Here is an 18,800-nt window from a genome sequence, read left to right as displayed (position 1 = left end):
AAGGAGACCAGACAGCCTCAGAAAGCTAGAGGAAGGAGAAGTTATGAGGAAGGAGAAGTTATAAGGAAGGAGAAACTGGGAAGTGGCTAAAGTCCCTGGTTACCAAACAGCTATAGAGTAGAGAATGAAAGTGTTAGTCACTCAGTCATGTCTGACTCTGTGACCCCAGGGACTATAGCCTGCCAGGCTCCTCTGTCCATGAAACTCTCCAGGCAAGAAAACTGAAGGTAGCCATTTCCTTCTGCAGGGGATCTTCCCAACCCAGGGATCAAACCCAGGTCTCCTACATTGCAGGCAGATTCTTTACTGTCTGAGCCACAGGGAAGCCCTGGTAGAGAATAAGGATGATGATAAGTAAAGGGAAGAAGAGGAGAAAAATAGGCAGAGGCCAACACTCAGGAATGACTGAGCTACAATATGACAAAGCACTAGGGTTAATGTCTGGGGACTCCTGATGGAATGCCCTCTGGCCACGGATGAGCAGCCTTCCAGGGAAGGCCTCTGTGAAGCCTGGCCAGCCTAACGTTTCTGCCCTGGAATTTCCATTTCCTCATTAATCTTTCCATATGCTTCCCAGGTGGCACTAGTGGTAAAGAAGTCACCCGCCAATGACACAGGATACCCTTGGCCGGGAAGATTCCCTGGGGAAGTGAATGGCTACTCACTCCAGCATTCTTGCCTGGAGAATCCCATGGACAGAGGAGCCTGGCAGGCTGCAGTCCCTGCCCTTGAATTTCCGTTTCCTCATTAATCTTTCTAGTAAGATCCTGTTTCATGAACAAGCCCAACTGAAATGGAAACACCTCTCAAAACACATTCAGGGAAAAGTTCTTTCATGATACTTCATCATTTATGGTCAGTTTTAAAATCTTGATCATTTCCAAATAATATTTGAAAGAGATTGGTTAATTGTAAACAAAGTACTATTCCCAAAATGGTGGATCCTTTTGACAATGTATCCTCCCTTGTTCTCTCAAAGGCTTGCTTGAGATCACAGAAAGAGAAAGCAGAAGATGATTTAGGGAATGAAGAGGACAGAAAGAAACTATGTGCCTCGCATAGCAAAGAGCCTTTAACAGACAGGAAAACCAAACGAACGAAGCAGTGAGCCAGCTCTTCTACTTTTCTGTCCTCTGCATGATACCAACAATATCACTTATTCACATAACAAAAAAAAAAAATTTTTTTTTTTTAACAGAAAAGGCAGCTGCACCTTAGGAAGGTTAAAAACTGAAACCTACATCCCATGGATGGAGGAGCCTGGTAGGCTGCAGTCCATGGGGTCGCTAAGAGTTGGACACGACAGAGCGACTTCACTTTCAATTTCCACTTTCATGCATTAGAGAAGGAAATGGCAACCCACTCCAGTGTTCTTGCCTGGAGAATCCCATGGATGGAGGAGCCTGGTAGGCTGCAGTCCATGGGGTCGCTAAGAGTTGGACACGACTGAGCGACTTCACTTTCAATTTCCACTTTCATGCATTAGAGAAGGAAATGGCAACCCACTCCAGTGTTCTTGCCTGGAGAATCCCATGGATGGAGAAGCCTGGTAGGCTGCAGCCCATGGGGTCGCACAGAGTCAGACACGACTGAGCGACTTAGCAGCAGCAGCAGCAGCATTGCTTTTAAGGCCCTCCCACATGTGGGGGGAAGAACAGTTAAACATGGAAAACTTTGAAAATTGTTTCCTAATTTAAACAATCTGTAAAACAATGAAGCATAGCTAAGCATCCTAAGTTTCCTTGTAAAAGAAACAAAAAGTGCAACAGTTTTAAAGCCAGGATCCTCTGAGGTGTAAAGAAATTCCAAAATTAGGTCCTGTTTCCTGGCTGTGACAAATCTGCGCATTCTTTTAGCACTAGGTATCCAAGGCAGAGATTCTCAAAGTGCTTTCTGCACCGCTGAAAACCTACCAAGCAACAGTAAGTAAAAATAAATCTTCACACCCCAAGTGCAGAGCACTCGATTTCCATCATGCCTTTTACACTAAGTCATTGAACAGCAGGCCCTTAGTCAGAAATTCTAACAGAATTCAAATTTTGTTACCTTTCTTCAGATCAGCTATTAAGCACCCTGTTGGTGTTGTTTAGTGGCTCAGTTGTTTAGTCGCTCAGTTGTGTCCGACTCTTTGCAACCCCGTGGACTGTAGCCTGCCAGGTTCCTCTGTCCATGGGATTTCCCAGGCAAGATTACTGAATTGGGTTGCCATTTCCTTCTCCAGGGGATCTTCCCAACCCAGGGATTGAACCCAAGTCTCTTGCAGTGGCAGGCAGATTCTTTACCACTGAGCCAAGGAAACCCAAGCACCCTGTACATTTTTTTTTTTTAATTCAGATAGTATTTATATTTAAACATCATAGTACAGTTCCACCTCTGAGAAAATCTTCCAGGGTTACATAATTTATGAAGGTTCATATGAAAGTGAAAGTGAAGTCTCTCAGTCGTGTCCGACTCTTTGCGACCCCATGGACTGTAGCCTACCAGGCTCCCCTGTCTGTGGGATTCTCCAGGCAAGAGTACTGGAGTGGGTTGCCGTTTCCTTCTCCAGGAGATCTTCCCAGCCCAGGGATCGAACCCTGGTCTCCCACATTGTGGGCATACACTTTACCATCTGAGCCACGAGGGAAGACTTGAAGGTTCACATAGAATTCATAAGAAAAACGTAAATTAGAATAAGTCTTACCTTTCATTCTTATTCTTAGACACATTGTAATTTATGTCAGTTAAATTTTCTAGGTTCTGGTCTCTACAGGAAAAAAATAAGCAAATATTTAAATACATATATATGTATATGTGATTTAGTTACATATAATTTTAAGAAATAAAGCATTAGAATAAAAAATTTTAAACCAGTACATAATTTTAAATACAGTCATTTGTGGTTGTAAAGAATATGGGACACTAAAAATCTGACATTGAGCTATTAGATCTATACAACTCAAATAGAGGACAAATTACATTATGAGAGAGAAGTGAACTAAGTTTTTGGAAGGTTTGAGAAATTCAGTCTGAAAGAAACAACTGATTGATATCTCAGTTGTGTGAATACTTCACATCACAAAGGACTAACTTTGTATTTCCATGTGGATTATCTCATTTAGATCTCACGGAATCTTGCAGGACAGCATACGAGGCTCAGCAACTCTAAGTGAATTTTCCAAGGTCAATTAACTAATTTGTAAGAGTCAAGGCTTGAAGCTGAGCCACCTGCTCATCTGAAATCAAGTCTTTAATATTTAGAGTCTTCATTCCAGCCTTTTGCATAACAGAGACATGAGAAGTCAACCCAAAATTTGAATCAACAGTCCACAATGTGGAGGATGAATGGGACAATTAGATTCTTAAATCTTGGGCTACAATGATTTGTCACACTTTCATGAGATACAATGTTCTCTGGTGTGTTATGTACATATTAGCTGTTTATATATTTTTTCTATAATACTGGTAGTTCTTAATTTTCTTCCATGAGTTTGGAAAAGCCTTGTCACCAACTCTACTGGTTTGCAGGATGGTTTAGGAGTAAGAGTGAGGCCATTTCTTCCCCTACTTTTATGAGCCGGTTAGTCAACCTTCCTAAGCTTCCTTTTGTAAACTAGGATAATATCTAAGTCCACAAGGTTTCAGTGAGAATACATGAGTTAGTGTAATAAAATTTATAGGCACAATGTCTATAGTTGTGCCTGAACTGAGTAAGAATAAATAAGTGATAATTAATAGAAGTGTAGTGACACAGCAGTGGGCACTATGGATTCCAAAATGTTGAGGGACTGTATTTTCATTTCTGCTGTAACTTTTCACATCTTTAGCATTAACTCCAGTTTTCATAAATCTCCCTTCTCTGGTCCTGAATGGTAGATTTCAAGTAAGGTTCTTTTACATGGAATCAGTGTACAGACTCAAATTGATATTTATAAGGATAAAAAATAATATAGAAGTCTTTGTATTTATGTGGAGTGAGACTTACTACTCTTTTTATATAACATCCAAGCCATCAATAATTGATAAATATGTTAATTGGGCAGCATTCCATAGCTATACTTAAAGCTCACATTTAAAATACTAGCTACATATCTTTGAAAATGTAGAAATTAATTAAATTAATTTTTAATGTGAGTTATAGTAGAAAATATGCCAATTTAATATATGTAAAAAGTAAAGGATTTCAGAAGTAGCTTGGAAGTATCAAAATCATTTGATGCTACAGTCTGAATAATGTAAAATTCAAAACTGACTTCTCCAGCATAGCTCCTAGAACTATGTGAGGAGACCTCCCAGATCTCATCTTTTGAATTTAGAAATAGAGACAGCAGGCTTTTCCTTTTTAACCTTGATCAGTTCAGTTTAGTCACTCAGTCGTGTCCACCTATTTGCGACCCCGGGGACTTCAGGATGCCAGGCTTCCCTGTCCATCACCAGCTCCCGGAGCCTACTCAAGCTCATGTCCACCAAGTCGGTGACGCCATCCAACCATCTCATCCTCTGTCGTCCCCTTCTCCTCCCACCTTCAATCTTTCCCAGCATCAGGGTCTTTTCCAATGAGTAGGTTCTTTGCATCAGGTGGCCAAAGTATTGGAGTTTCAGCTTCATCATCAGTCCTTCCAATGAATATGCAGGACTGATTTCCCTTAGGATTGACAGGTTGGATCTCCTTGCTGTCCAAGGGACTCTCAAGAGTTTTCTCCAACACCACAGTTCAAAAGCATCAGTTCTTTGGCACTCAGCTTTCTTTATAGTCCTTGATGGTCCTTCCTTAATTACTAGAAACACCTCTTGACCTCAGGACTCACCATACTATTTTAACAGCCAGGGTATTAAATTATCCTCCCCGTTAACATTTGAAAATAATTCTTCGCTAAACACTTGTGAATAGTGGATTAAAAATTAAGTATTTGACTTAACTTTAAAGGATCATGGTCTTCCATAATCCGGTTTCCCAGCAACGTCAAACTGGGATGGTTGGCAGAGGCAAACACTGAGAGAGCACCCAGAAATGTGAATCTTGGGGAAGGAGGATTCTATCCTAGGAAGTGATTCTCCCTCCAAAGCTAACCTTGGATGAACTGAGTGGCATTTTTAAAGGAAGCTGGTGTTTTTCATTATGACTTAAGAATAAAATCACATTACTGTGACTTAACACGGCCTTGCACGCAGTAGCTGCTCCAAAAATACTTATGGCCTTAAATGTATTTAAATTCTCTTTTCTCCTTCTCTGGTGGAAATTTATTGCTACCTTACCCAGCTCTGGGAAAAGACATGAAAAGGACCCCAGGGGAAAGATGTTAGGCCCTGAACCTCTAAGATAGCCAGCTCCGCACACATCTAGGTACAAATTATGCACCAGGACCACAGAGAAAATGTTCACAAGAGACAGTGATGGACATTTCACTTCCATTTGCATCAGTCACCCAGAACCTGCCTTACTTCACCCCTGAATTGCACGTATTTATTTCCTTTTTTTCACTCAGCTCCCAACCCTAGCTTTGTTTTCTTATTTTGGAACACTTCCTTACGGGGTCGAATATTGCCCTTACACCAAATTTATATGCTGAAGTCCTAACACCAGCATGTCAGAATGTGCCTTTATTTGGAGAAGGGGGTCTTTACAGAGATCCTTATGTTCAAATGAGGTCATCAGTGTGGGTCCTAATCCACTATGAATGGCATCTTTATTAGAAGAAGGAATTTAGGCTCAGATACACACAGATGGAAGGCAACGTGAAGAAAAATGGTGAAGACAGCCCTCTACCAGCCAAGAAGGGAGGCCTGGAATAGATCCTTCCATCTGGGCCTTCAGAAGGAACCAACCCTACTGACTTCTTGATCTTAGACCTCTAGACTCCAGAATGATGAGAAAACAAATTTCTGTTTTAACCCACTCAGACTATGGTTCTAGTTATGGCAGTCCTAGTGAACAAATACAGATTCACTTCTGCCCTCACGACAGATACTATTATGTATAGTTCCTGAGCCTGATGCCAGCTACCCTTACCTGCTTGGCACTTTCCACTCCCAGTTGCTGCAGATACTGCATCTTTGATCTGTCTATACTTTCATTCCCCAACCCCACCCCCAGGACCCAATCTTTTGGATCCTAGCTATGGTGAAGGAGGGCAGAAGTGGATTTAGACCTAAGCAAGGAGGAGACACCAGAAGCTCACAAATTCAACCACTCCAGGTAGATAATTCAAAATTGGAACCTGTACTTGCCTTCAAAGAAGCACACTCCAAAAGGGATATAATTGTGAATCATCAAATAAACCATGTTATTAGGGTTATAGAAATTTTGCTGTTTTTATTAAATGGTGCCACATATCAAGTTTGCTAGAGTGGGCTATAAGATTTTATTCTGAATCCTCTATACTAATATTTAAAGCAAAATTAAAAGTTCCAGGTTATGAAAAGTACAAAATGTGGATTTTCTCTGGCTGTTCACCCTGACTGGTGTCATCAGCTAGATTTGGAGATACAATAAAAAGAAGTTCAGATTGCCCATAAACTTACCAAACTGAAGAATGTGAAAATAAATGTTCATTTTTTAATTAAGACCACATCTATCACGTCATGTCTTTTACACCATGATAGAAGATGAAAAGCTGTGAGTCAAAGTGTGAAAAATAGATTTTTATAGAAGCCCAGCCAAATGCTGCAGGGTCAAACAAAGGCTTGATTCCAAACCCTTTCTGTGGCGGTTCGATGGAAGGATGACCTGGTAATTTTGTAATTTTATGAGCAGTCAGAATCAACTTTAAGAAAAACCACCAATTCTCTGTGGATCCAGCAAGAAGTGCTATAAAGAAATTTTGTTAACCATAGTAACTAAAAATGTTTTTCTTTATGTAGACTTCAAAATGTTTAGGAAGAAATATGAGTTATCTGTTATGTAGAGTCATGGCATACATTTGGAATATAGGTATTTATCTGTTATAATCATGCAATCTATTTTCCACAGCCCCATTAAGGAATATAACACTTCTTAACAAAGCAGATTAGGCCAAAAAAAAAAAAAGAGAGAGATTCCAGGGACCAAGCTATCATTATGTCTCGTATAATACAGGTTTTCATAAGATATGCTCTACGTGAAAGTTAACAGATCACTCCCAACTGCTCTTCCTCTCTTATGAGGGTGTGGGAGGTGTTTATTAAAAGCAGCAATATGTTTCTCTCTCTACAGCTTACTTAAATTGTTTTTGCAGAGTATCAAACACATTTGCAAAATTAAAAGCCTCCATATAAAAAATTCACTATGGTACTTCTTTTATGCCAAGAACTAAATCTTAGGCTTTAAGCTTTAGTTCAAAAGGAATATTTATCTCTCTGAAAGAAGTGTAGGACACAGTGAGATAACTGCTATAATTCTTCAACTCTATTGACTTCTTGATATGGGCCCAGCATTACATATTTTTATAATTAGCTTTAATGAGGGAACCTTAAAGATTTGGTATTAAAGAAATTAACAGGTCCATAGAGAAAATGATCAACTTAGATATTTTAAATATAAGATATGATCAAGAATTTCAGTGGCTCTAATTCACTCTGGTTCATTGAGATTGTGGCTCAAAATAGAGTCATTGGTTTAAGCAAGGAAGCCAGTCATAGGATATCAGATCCCTTCCAGTCTGGTTTTACTCCTGAGGGCTCAGAGTGTTAGAGTTATGAGGCACTATAGGTTTTATCTAGCTAGGTGATCACAGGTCTTCATTTATTTTGAGATTTAGCATGTAACTCAGAGAATATTTATTAAGCACCTAATGTGTGCCACACATTGTGCTATGCACTGTAGATAAAGAAGTGAACAAGACAGACCCAATATTTGCTCTTAAAAACCCAGTAGTTGAAGACAGATTATTAAATAATAATTCCCTGTAAGAGGCAAACATTCTGCAGAACACAATAATAGCTTGAGAACATCTAGAAGGACCTGAAGCAGAAGTGATGGGTCAGGGTGGGCTTCTCAGAGCCTGAGTAAAAGACATCTAAGCTCATACTTGAAGTATAAATAGCAGTTATCCCTGCAAGAATGATGGCGGAGGAGCAAGGTATGAGCAGGTCAGAGAGTGAGTGGCTGGACTTTGCTTGTGGGTGGGGCCTAGCAGGGAATGGGGGTGGAAAACCTGTGGAGGCAACATCATGCTAGGCTTTGGAAATCAGGTTAAGGGCTACACGTTATCCAGTGGCAATGAGAAGACACCAAAGGATTTCATCAGAGGAAGGACAGGATCAGATTTATGTTTTAGGAAGATCACTCGACAGTGTGGCAGATGGACTGAGGGCAGAAGGTATCACTGACCAGCAGATGGACTAGTCAGGAGACCTCACAGTAAGCTGGGCTCTAGTAGCAAGTGGGGATGATGAAGTGTCTCAGTTCCTGAGATAATTAGGAGAAGCATTCAAACTGACCTATTGATTCCGGGGAATGAAGCAACAGAAAGGGTCAAGGTGGCCTCCCATCTCCAGCTTTCTGTCTTGAGCAGAAATGTGAGAAAGACACAATAGGGAGATAGGGAAGAATTCTTGTCTTATTGAAATACTAGCAAGACATGTCTCCGCAAATAGGAAACCCTTTATAAAGAAGGAAGTATAATACTACAAGAGCTTCCCAGGTGGCACTAGCGGTAAAGAACTTGCCTGCCAACGCAGAAGACATAAGAGACGTGGGTTCGATCCCTGGGTCGGGAAGATCCCCTGGAGGAGGACATGGCAACCAACTCCAGTATTCTTGCCTGAAAACTCCCATGGACAGAGGAGCCTGGCAGGCTACCTTCATAGGGTCAGAAAGAGTCAGACACGACTAAAGCCACTTAGCACGCACACAGTGTGTAATTCTACAAATAGTTCAGAGTATTTTTTCTACTTTAGATGAACGATGCCCTTCTAACAGTAAAGACCTGTATCACTGGATGTGTTTCAACCTTCATAAGGGAGCAGCTGCTTATAGGCTACAGATAATTGAGAAATATTTATCTTTCTTTAATGTTGGTTCATGAAAATGTGAAACTCACTGCTAAAAGTCACATGGTTTTTCCCTGAGTAAATGAAAATTCTGTGCACATCTGCATTTGTTCACATTGTTGGGCTCCTAGAAGAGCTCAGGGACACCTGCTCACATTCTGATTGATGACTGAAGCTTATTCCGCCCCTAACTGTGAATTAAATATACAGCTGCTGGAAATGTCAGCAAAGTCACACAAAAGCAACTCTGATTCACTGCTGTTATACTATTAAATAATCAGTGCTCCTGTCACACTGAATTGGATGTAAAAGTGCTTTGTGGCTATTATTTCTACTGGGAGGCATGTTAAAATGCCCCCTCTCTTTACCCATTAAAATCAATGGGCCACATAGATACACTGTAGATACTGGTGACTGAACACATTGAATGAACTCCCTTTTTTCAAATAGGCAGCTCAGTCTTTCCTGTTCATTCTACGATGATTCTTGAATATCCTGGCTGATTATCATCAAATCAGCCCCCACACCCCCCGCCCGCCTCCTTGTGGCTCAGCTGGTAAAGAATCTGTCTGCAATGTGGGAGACCTGGGTTTGGCCCCTGGGTTGGGAAGATCCCCTGGAGAAGGCAAAGGCTACCCACTCCAGTATTCTGGCCTGGAGCATTCCAGGGATTCCCTGGTGGCTCAGGCAGTATAGAAGCCACTTGCAATGGGGAGACCTGGGTTCAATCCCTAGGTTGGAAAGAGCCTTTGGAGGAGGGCATGGCAACCCACTCAAGTATTCTTGCCTGGAGAATCACCAAGGACAGAGGTGCCTGGCGGGCTATAGTCCATAGGGTCGTGAAGAGTCAGACATGACTAAGTGATGAAGCACAGCACAGCACAGCATCAATATGTATACACTATCGTGTGTAAAGTGGATAGCTATGAGAAGTTGCTGTATAACACAAGGAGCTTAGTCTAGCGCTCTGTGATGACCTAGAGGGGTGGAATAGGGGGAGGGAAGGGAGGCTGGACGTAGAGGTGGAGAGGAGGACTGGGGTGGGTGTGGGGAGGCAATATACATGTAATTATGGTTGGTTTGCATTGTTGTATGGTAGGAACCAACACAATGTTGTAAAATTTTTTTAAAGAAAAGGAAAAAAAAAAAAAAACCCACACAAATAGAAAGGGCAAATGAAAACACTAATGTAGAAAACAAACTAAAAGACATAAGAACCAGGCTGATAAGCATGTCACACTGTCCTCTTGCTACCGTGGCTTCAGAGCACTTTTCTGTATGTTATTTGCTTTCTTCATCCCAGAATAGCGAGACTATAATTCCTAGCTATATATTTATTACAACAAAATTTCAGGTCAGCAGAACAATGTAGACTTCTGATACAACGCACTCTGGTGCATTATTGATGAATAAGCTCTTTTGGTGAAAGATATAACATAAAGATAGGACATAAAGACTCCCTGGAGAAAAAAATAGCAACCCATTCCAGTATTCTCACCTGGGAAATCCCATGGACAGAGGAGTCTGTTGTGGGCTATGGTTCATGGGGTTGCAAAGAGTCGGACACAACTTAGCAACTAAACATGTATGACATAAAGATAGTGAACTGAAAGATATTTACAAAACTCAAAATGGAAGTTCAAGGTTAAAATCTGCTGGCTTTACTTGGAGCTGTAATTCTGAAGACTCAATATCCTTTCCAATGCTCCAATCCTCTGTAAGCATCTATGTAAATCACTGGTTTGGTCCAGCTTCTCCAAAATGTGTTTTACTCTTAATTAATTTCATACATTTTTCATTTCAGTCCTGATACTCTATTTCCTCTAGACAACAAACACTAATTTGTCTTCGTGCAAATAAGAAATATACAACTGCATGTGAGAGAATGCAATTGATTCCGGAAGAGTACAACATGTTCTTTGCTGACAGGAAACACATGGGTTATAAATGTGTGCTCATTTGAACATAAGAAAAACAAAAGGCTTCTTTTTTAAAAAGAGAAGAAAGAAAGAACTTTGGGTACAGGCAATGGCAACCCACTCCAGTGCTCTTGCCTGGAAAATCCCATGGACGAAGGAGCCTGGTGGGCTGCAGTCCATGGGGTCACTAAGAGTCGGACACGACTGAGCGACTTCACTCTCACTCTTCACTTTCCTGCATTGGAGAAGGAAATAGCAACCCACTCCAGTGTTCTTGCCTGAAGAATCCCAGGGATGGGGGAGCCTCGTGGGCTGACGTCTATGGGGTCAAACAGAGTCGGACACGACTGAAGTGACTTAGCAGCAGCAGCAAGATAGTTAGGCAAAGTCACTTACCGCTTAGTATTTCTGAGTGCTGAAGGTTTCACTTGAATGAGATTGTCTAAAGCTTGGCTGTTAAAAAGAGAAAAACACAAACTCCAATCAGTAATGGGGTTTTTTTGTTTGTGCTAGGTCTGTAAACCAGTATTATAAATCTGCTCTGTCAGGAGCAACAGACAGGAGAGCTATGAAATGACTGCTTTTATTTGATTACCTTTGATTGCTTCTGATTACTGCAGGATTCACTTTGATGAGTTTATCGAGATCCTGGTTTCTGTAAATAGAAAAATAAAGAGGTTAATTATAAATTCTTTTGGTAAGATCACTAAAGTTATAAATCTGCTTGAACTAACAGTAAAACAGAACATTCTTCCTACCCAAAGTACAAAAATTAATACAGTTCTATTACCTTTGATTTTTGAGGAGAATTTCAGGATTCACTTTGATGAGCTTATCAAGATCTTGATTTCTTTAAGTGCAAAAAAATTAAAGCAGTTTTGTTAGAGATAATCCAGGTTTAAGTTGGTTGGAACTGGAAGAAGGGATTAGCTATTTTATCATTGGTTGTTGTTGTTGTCAGACTCTTTTGCTACCCCATGGACTGTAGCCCGCTAGACTTCTCTGTCGATGGGATTTCCCAGGCAGGAATACTGGAGCAGGTTGCCATCCCTTTCTCCAGATGATCTTCCCAACCCCAGGATTGAGCATTGACAGGAGGATTCTTTACCACTGAGCCAACAGGAAAACTCATCTATGAGACCTACTGGTTTGGCATAGAATGGCCTTGAGATACATTTCAATCAATCCAGGGAGGATACATTGTGTAGGATCAAGAGAAAAACTACTCTAACTTCACACAGTTTGTTGTCAGAGCCCATCTACCAGGGCACGCTGACTCAGAGTCCACAGCAGACATCTTGTGGTTCACCACTTTTACTCCGGAATGCTTTAACAATACGAAGATACAAATGATTACAAGGTCCTTGATATTTTAAAAACCATATTCATCAACTAATGATATCATTTTGTAAAAAATTAATAAGCACCAAAACTGGGATTATACTTAACGTAAGGCTTGGCAAAGAGAGTTCCAGTAATCCATCAAAATTGTGACTTCTCTTTCCTCTATGATGACTTAAAAAGCTGAAATCATGGTCAGATTAGGGACATGCTCTGATAACTGTCGACTTCCCAGTTGAAATGCTATGACTTTCTTTCCTCAGTTAGAGACCATGGTTTGCGATCACTCATTGCATCCATATAATACTTTGTTTTTAAGGGCTGGAAATTAGTGATTTTTCAAAGTGTTCCTCTAAACCATTTTATAATATTTATCCAAAGAAATAGAATAGCCCACAGTAGCAAGAAATCTTGGGATTGATAACACCTGCTTCCAGTATATTTTAGACAGTTACCTGCCTGTATCTCTTTCCCCCTCCAAAGTCCTCTTCCCTTAAATAAAAATATAGTTTACTCTTCAAAAGTCTGATGGGAGATTAAGAACTAAAGGAGAACCACTTGGAGGTTAATCATCAAAATGTCTGAGAAAACCTACATGGGAAAAGAATCTAAAAAAGAGTGGTATACATATAACCTGAAACTAACACAGCATTGTAAACCAACTATATTCCAATAAATTATTTTTTTTAATCTGAGGAAAAGGTGTGCATTTCCCTCCCCAGCCCCTAAGCCTTTCCACAGAATTTGCTTCCCAGTTCATGGCTTCACTGAGTTTCAGCTCTTATCCTCGTCCTTAGATCTCCATGGCAGACAAAAAGCCCTTAAATGAATTTTCACTGTTTTGAATTATCTTCAGTAATAATATTCTCAATTAAAGATAATCAACTGGTGTCTACAAACAGTATCAAAGAAATGCCAAACATATGAGAATTATCCAAAACATAATTTTCTTGTATAAACTGGTTATAAAATCTGTGTAAAATTAAATTGTGCCTGAAAGACAATCTTTAAAATGTTGATTATTCATACACTAAAAGAAAAAAAAAGTACAAAGAATAAAATTTTGTAGAGGAAATAATATGTTCAAAGGCCTCAACCTTTTAATACATAAGATCAAGCTCAATATTTTTGTGTAACAACATATAATTTTCACCTACCAGCATAATTAAGAGTAAATTGTATAAAAAAGCAAACATGAGCATGAGAACTTCCTTTTTTCACTGTTCTGCTCAGGACAGAAAACTTGGTTCATTGCAAAACTTAGAACTGTGCTATATCATAGAACTGTATCAGAGTTCTATAGTTCTACTCATAGTTCTAGGAGTACTATATCATAGAAGTCATTAAAAAATACATTTTACATCATAGCACAACACACCACCTTTTCAGTCAGTCAGTAAGACAGACATACATACATAATAAAATATAAACTTCACAAAGTAAGAATTCCCAACGTAAGAATAACTCTCATTTTCTACTCTGTTTCACTTTAGTTAATTGGGGCGGGGGGGAATGCTGACTGCCAGTCACTAAATTAATTACAAGACCATTTAATGGATTTTGGTCTACAATTTGAGAATCACTAGCTTAGAAAACATAAACACGTGCTATGATTTACCACTTCTCCTAAAATGACAACACCTGTGTTAATAAACCAAGTCCTGAATTGCCTTGATTGATAGTATCATGCAACTTATTTCAGTGAATTTCAATGAAATAGACACTTTTTTCAGGCCCTGGATTCTTAAAAAACACAGGAATCTGAGATCTGAATTTTATCCAGGAAAAAGTGTTATGTTTTTCCTATTCAAGTTACTGCTTTCGTTTATTTTGCTTTAAGGATATAGGGCGATACACTGGCACATTTAGCTATCATTACTTTCATGTGGGTCTCCCAAGTGGTGCTAGTGGTGAAGAACCCACCTGCCAATGCAGGAGATATGAGAGATGTGGGTTCAATCCCTGGGTGGGGAAGATCCCCTGGAGGAGGGCATGGCAACACACTCTAGTATTCTTGCCTGGAGAATGCCATGAACAGAGGAGCCTGGTGGGCTATGGTCCATAGGGTAGCAGAGTTGGACATGACTAAAGTGATTTAGCATGCACCCACTTCATGTAGTTCAAAAGTTATAAGGTGTTTTGTGGTCATTGGCATAAATTTGTGCCATAGTCATTTCAAAGACAGAAGTAACATTTCACATGACCCTGTGAAAGCAGTGGAGAACATCCTCTAGCTGTCTCAAGGCAACAGCAAAAGGCCTAGCTTTATAATTTCCACTCTTTCCTGAGGTGCTAGATCAACTTTCCTTTATTTTAAGATCAAAGTCTGTGAACTGTGACTTAAAGACCAGGAGTTGGGCTGAGGGTTGGAAGAACTCACAGAAGGCTATGAGATATTTGCCCCTGGCCTCTGTCTTCTCATCTGTAAAATGAGAAGACGGGATTGAGTCTAATCCTCTGCCCATCTTTAACATCTTCTACTCCTAGGAATCTATGAATATGAGTTTTACTGGTTGTCATATTTACTGAATTAGCTATTTCATTTCTCCTTTTCTTTTTAAATGCAACTCACTGACAATACATTCTATATTCAGCAAGCAGTACATGTAATATATTAAATTGACAACCTATTATTGTCTTGGAGTCCCATCTCTGTGCCCCCAGTACATAATTAGCTTTAATCTATGATAATTGCCTGCTGTTAATAAGATTGAGTATGTCTACTGAATTCTCTTTTTTGGCACCCACGGCCTATAATTATACCTAATGTGCACCTAATGATACCTAGTTGTAAGCTTCAAACCCAGTAGGTGTTCAGTAATTATTCACTGCCTAACAGATCACAGAACCACTGTTCATCTTCCACTAGTTTTCTCCGTGACCCTGGCCAAATCACTTAACCTTTCTGAGTCTTAATTTCCTCTTCTGTAAATTGAATAGGTTTGAGTGGAATGTGAAAAGTGAAAGTTGCTCAGTTGTGTCCGACTCTGCAGACCCCATGGACTGTAGCCCGCCAGGTTCCTGTGTCCATGGGAATTCTCCAGGCAAGAATACTGGAGTGGGTAACCATTCCCTTCTCCAAGGGGGAATCTTTCCAACCCAGGGATTGAACCCAGGTCTCCTGCACTGCAGGCAGATTCTTTACCATCTGAGCCACCAGCCCCTGCTTTAACTGGAATAGTGGTTTGCGAAATTGTTCAGACTAACTGGGCTATGAGTTCTCTGAGGTTCCTTCTTTCCATCTCCAAAATTTGTGATTTTTCTATGTACCAGATAAACTCAAAAAAGTGAAATCATAAAAACATTTTTAAATATATACATTATATATATCTATAATAGTGGTGTATAATGATATAAAAATCTAAATATATACAATATTAAATATAAATATATAATCTAAATATATACATATGTCTATAATAGTAGTGTATAATGATATAAAAATCTCCATAAACCAGAGGCAAAAATTGAATTTCATTTTTCATCATCACAGATACTACTTAAAGAATTATCATTTTAGGTCCATTACTTTGCTAGGATCAGCAAATCATGTAAAAAATAATGAACCTCATAAAATTTCCACCAACTATCACTTTCCAAAAATGAGATGAATAAATTTGCTTATAATGAATCTAATGAGATGTCCATCTCTTTTTCAAAAATTAACAACCATTAACAAATTTTAATCAAACCCTGAAACAAAGGTATTGCCATCAATACTACAAATCATAAACAGGGCATAGACTAATTATGTTTCTAGCCCAGTCACTCCCTTCAATTGCTTTATCTGAGTTGTCTTTCTTTCTATTAGCAAATACACATCTTATTTATCAGAGATATATAAAATTCATGATGACTTTTCAAGATTTACATTCAGTTTGCCCATGGAATGATTACAAGTCATTTATATTCATATTATGCTTAGTTAAGGAGAAACAAACCAAAGCGAATAAATAACATCTTTGTCTTACCTAGCCGTGTTTTTGACAGCTTTGGGGCTTACATTAATAAGTTCATCAAGACCTTGTTCACTGCTAAAACAAAATAAATGGTCAAATCCAGTTGGAAATTAGCAAATTTTATGACTGGTGTTTTTTCTTTTGACACTTGTAAATCATTTGATGGGATCCTAGACAAAAAGTGATAAATGTACTGAGTTTTTACTTTGTCTAAAATAGTTATCTTTTTTAAATCCTCAAAGCAACTGAGTTAAATATCAGCATTCTGTTTTTGCAAATAAATTGAGTTGCATGAAAGTTAAGGCCTTCTTTAGGCCAAGTATAAGAAATAACTGACAGCGAATTAGGTAACCACATGTTGCCTCCTGTCCACATCCTTCCTCTCTCTGTTCACAATAATTCCTTACAACTGCACAAGGCTTTTCACCAACATTATTATCACAATAATTTTGAGAGGCAGCTTGGCTATTCTGTCATGCTTTTCTTAACTTTTGCTCCAGTGGACAATGAGCCTTAACTTCTTAAGAAGACCAGAGCATATTCAAACTCTTGCAGAAATATTTCTAATCAAGTATTGGAATGTTATGTCACCAAATTTCTGAAGAGTCACTTAAAAATTAATCCTCAGGTTTATGAAAGAGAACAAAGCCAATATTCTTTGGTTTATTCAGTTTTATGAACTTATAATTTATTAACTAAATTTGCAGTAATAATCTAGTTAAACTATAATTGCATTAAATGAATTTCTCACGTCATTATACAGAATTAGCTTCAATATTACAATTTGACAATATTATAATATAACAAATTGAAGCAATATAAAAACCTATCCAGCATTATTACATGTCAGCAAATCAATTTTTCTCTTTTTTTTTTCATATCCCTTTCAAACATCCTTAGCCAAATAATTAACTTTATTCTGGGGCATAAATTGAAGACTTGCTCATGAGTCTTCAACAATACTGACAAACTTACCTTTTCTTTGCTGAGGGAGTCACTTTAATAAGACTGTCCAGGTCTTGGCTCCTGAAAAATGTAAATTTTAATAGCTGGTAAAATAAAATAAAATCAGTTATAACTTGTATATTTTTTTAATCTTAATATTGAATAAAGTGATTGTTGCTAATTCAAAACTTCATTTTACTTGAATATTCTTTTTAGTTCTCTGTGAAACCAGATAGCTAATATAAATTCATTTCTTATACAACTACATATATATGAAAATTTAGTTTTATTCTTATTCCTTTCAAGACAAACTCAATTTAAGTTGCTCTTAAATTTCTTATTCCCTGTATTGTATTTGGTACTAGAATCAGCATTTAGAATTTGTTTCAAGGTTGTAATGAACAAGAGAAAAATCTGAAGTGTACATCATTTCCATGTATTCCTTGCTTCCCTCTCCTCAGAATAAAACAAAACAAAACCCTGGAACTTTTTAAAAAAGAGTGTAGGGCATACACACTGAGGAAACCAGAAGGGAAAGAGACACGTGTACCCCAATGTTCATTGCAGCACAGTTTATAATAGCCAGGACATGGAAGCAACCTAGATGTCCATCAGCAGATGAATGGATAAAAAAACTATGGTACATATACACAATGGAGTATTACTCAGCCATTAAAAAGAATACATTTGAATCAGTTCTAATGAGGTGGATGAAACTGGAGCCTATTATACAGAGTGAAGTAAGCCAGAAAGAAAAACACCAATACAGTATACTAACGCATATATATGGAATTTAGAAAGATGGTAACAATAACCCTGTGTACGAGACAGAAAAAGAGACACTGATGTATAGAACAGTCTTATGGACTCTGTGGGAGAGGGAGAGGGTGGGAAGATTTGGGAGAATGGCATTGAAACATGTAAAATATCATGTATGAAACGAATTGCCAGTCCAGGTTCGATGCACGATACTGGATGATTGGGGCTAGTGCACTGGGACGACCCAGAGGGATGGTATGGGGAGGGAGGAGGGAGGAGGGTTCAGGATGGGGAACACATGTATACCTGTGGTGGATTCATTTTGATATTTGACAAAACTAATACAATTATGTAAAGTTTAAAAATAAAATTAAAAATTAAAAAAAAAATTAAAAAGAGTGTGTTTCCTGATTCTAAGGTATGGAAGTAATATAAATAATATGAATATGTAACATAGAGGCAACTCCAAGATATTAAACAATTCAGAATCATGCTTCATGCATGGTCTATATCAGAACAAAGAAGACTTCTGACAATAAAATTTGCTTTTGTACTCAAAAAGGCAATAATATTTATTTTCTTTATAATAAATACATTTTTTATATTTACTTTTTATAAAAAGAAATAGAGGAAAACAATAGAATGGGAAAGACTAGAGATCTCTTCAAGAAAATTAGAGATACCAAGGGAACATTTCATATAAAGATGGGCTAAATAAAGGACAGAAATGGTAGGGACCTAATAGAAGCAGATGATATTAAAAACAAGTGGTAAGAATACATGGAAGAACTGTACAAAAAAGATGTTCATGACCCGGATAATCACAATGGTGTGATCACTCACCTAGAGCCAGACATCCTGGAATGTGAAGTCAAGTGGGCCTTAGGAAGCATCACTATGAACAAAGCTAGTGGAAGTGATGGAATTA

The 18,800-nt window shown here is 38.5% G+C and overlaps 1 protein-coding gene across 11 annotated transcripts in view; it reads right to left on the bottom strand.

Annotated features, from left to right (window-relative positions):
• The window catches only part of SCEL (sciellin), a 125,156-nt gene that overhangs the window by 24,757 nt on the left and 81,599 nt on the right, over window positions 1-18,800 (bottom strand). For 5 of the 11 annotated variants that reach the window (XM_005213876.5, XM_010810874.4, XM_010810879.4 and 2 more), the window contains 6 exons: window positions 17,144-17,194; window positions 16,181-16,243; window positions 11,659-11,718; window positions 11,464-11,523; window positions 11,265-11,321; window positions 2,684-2,746 (listed from right to left, as the gene is read on the bottom strand). In XM_005213876.5, coding sequence (XP_005213933.1) covers window positions 2,684-2,746; window positions 11,265-11,321; window positions 11,464-11,523; window positions 11,659-11,718; window positions 16,181-16,243; window positions 17,144-17,194 — 354 coding nt within the window. 11 annotated transcript variants of the gene reach the window in all.

This window comes from Bos taurus, chromosome 12 (assembly GCF_002263795.3).
Source record: "Bos taurus isolate L1 Dominette 01449 registration number 42190680 breed Hereford chromosome 12, ARS-UCD2.0, whole genome shotgun sequence".
NCBI classification, from domain to species: Eukaryota; Metazoa; Chordata; class Mammalia; order Artiodactyla; family Bovidae; genus Bos; species Bos taurus.
The sequence above is the reverse complement of the archived record's forward strand: the minus strand, read 5'-3'. Positions and strand labels throughout refer to the sequence as shown.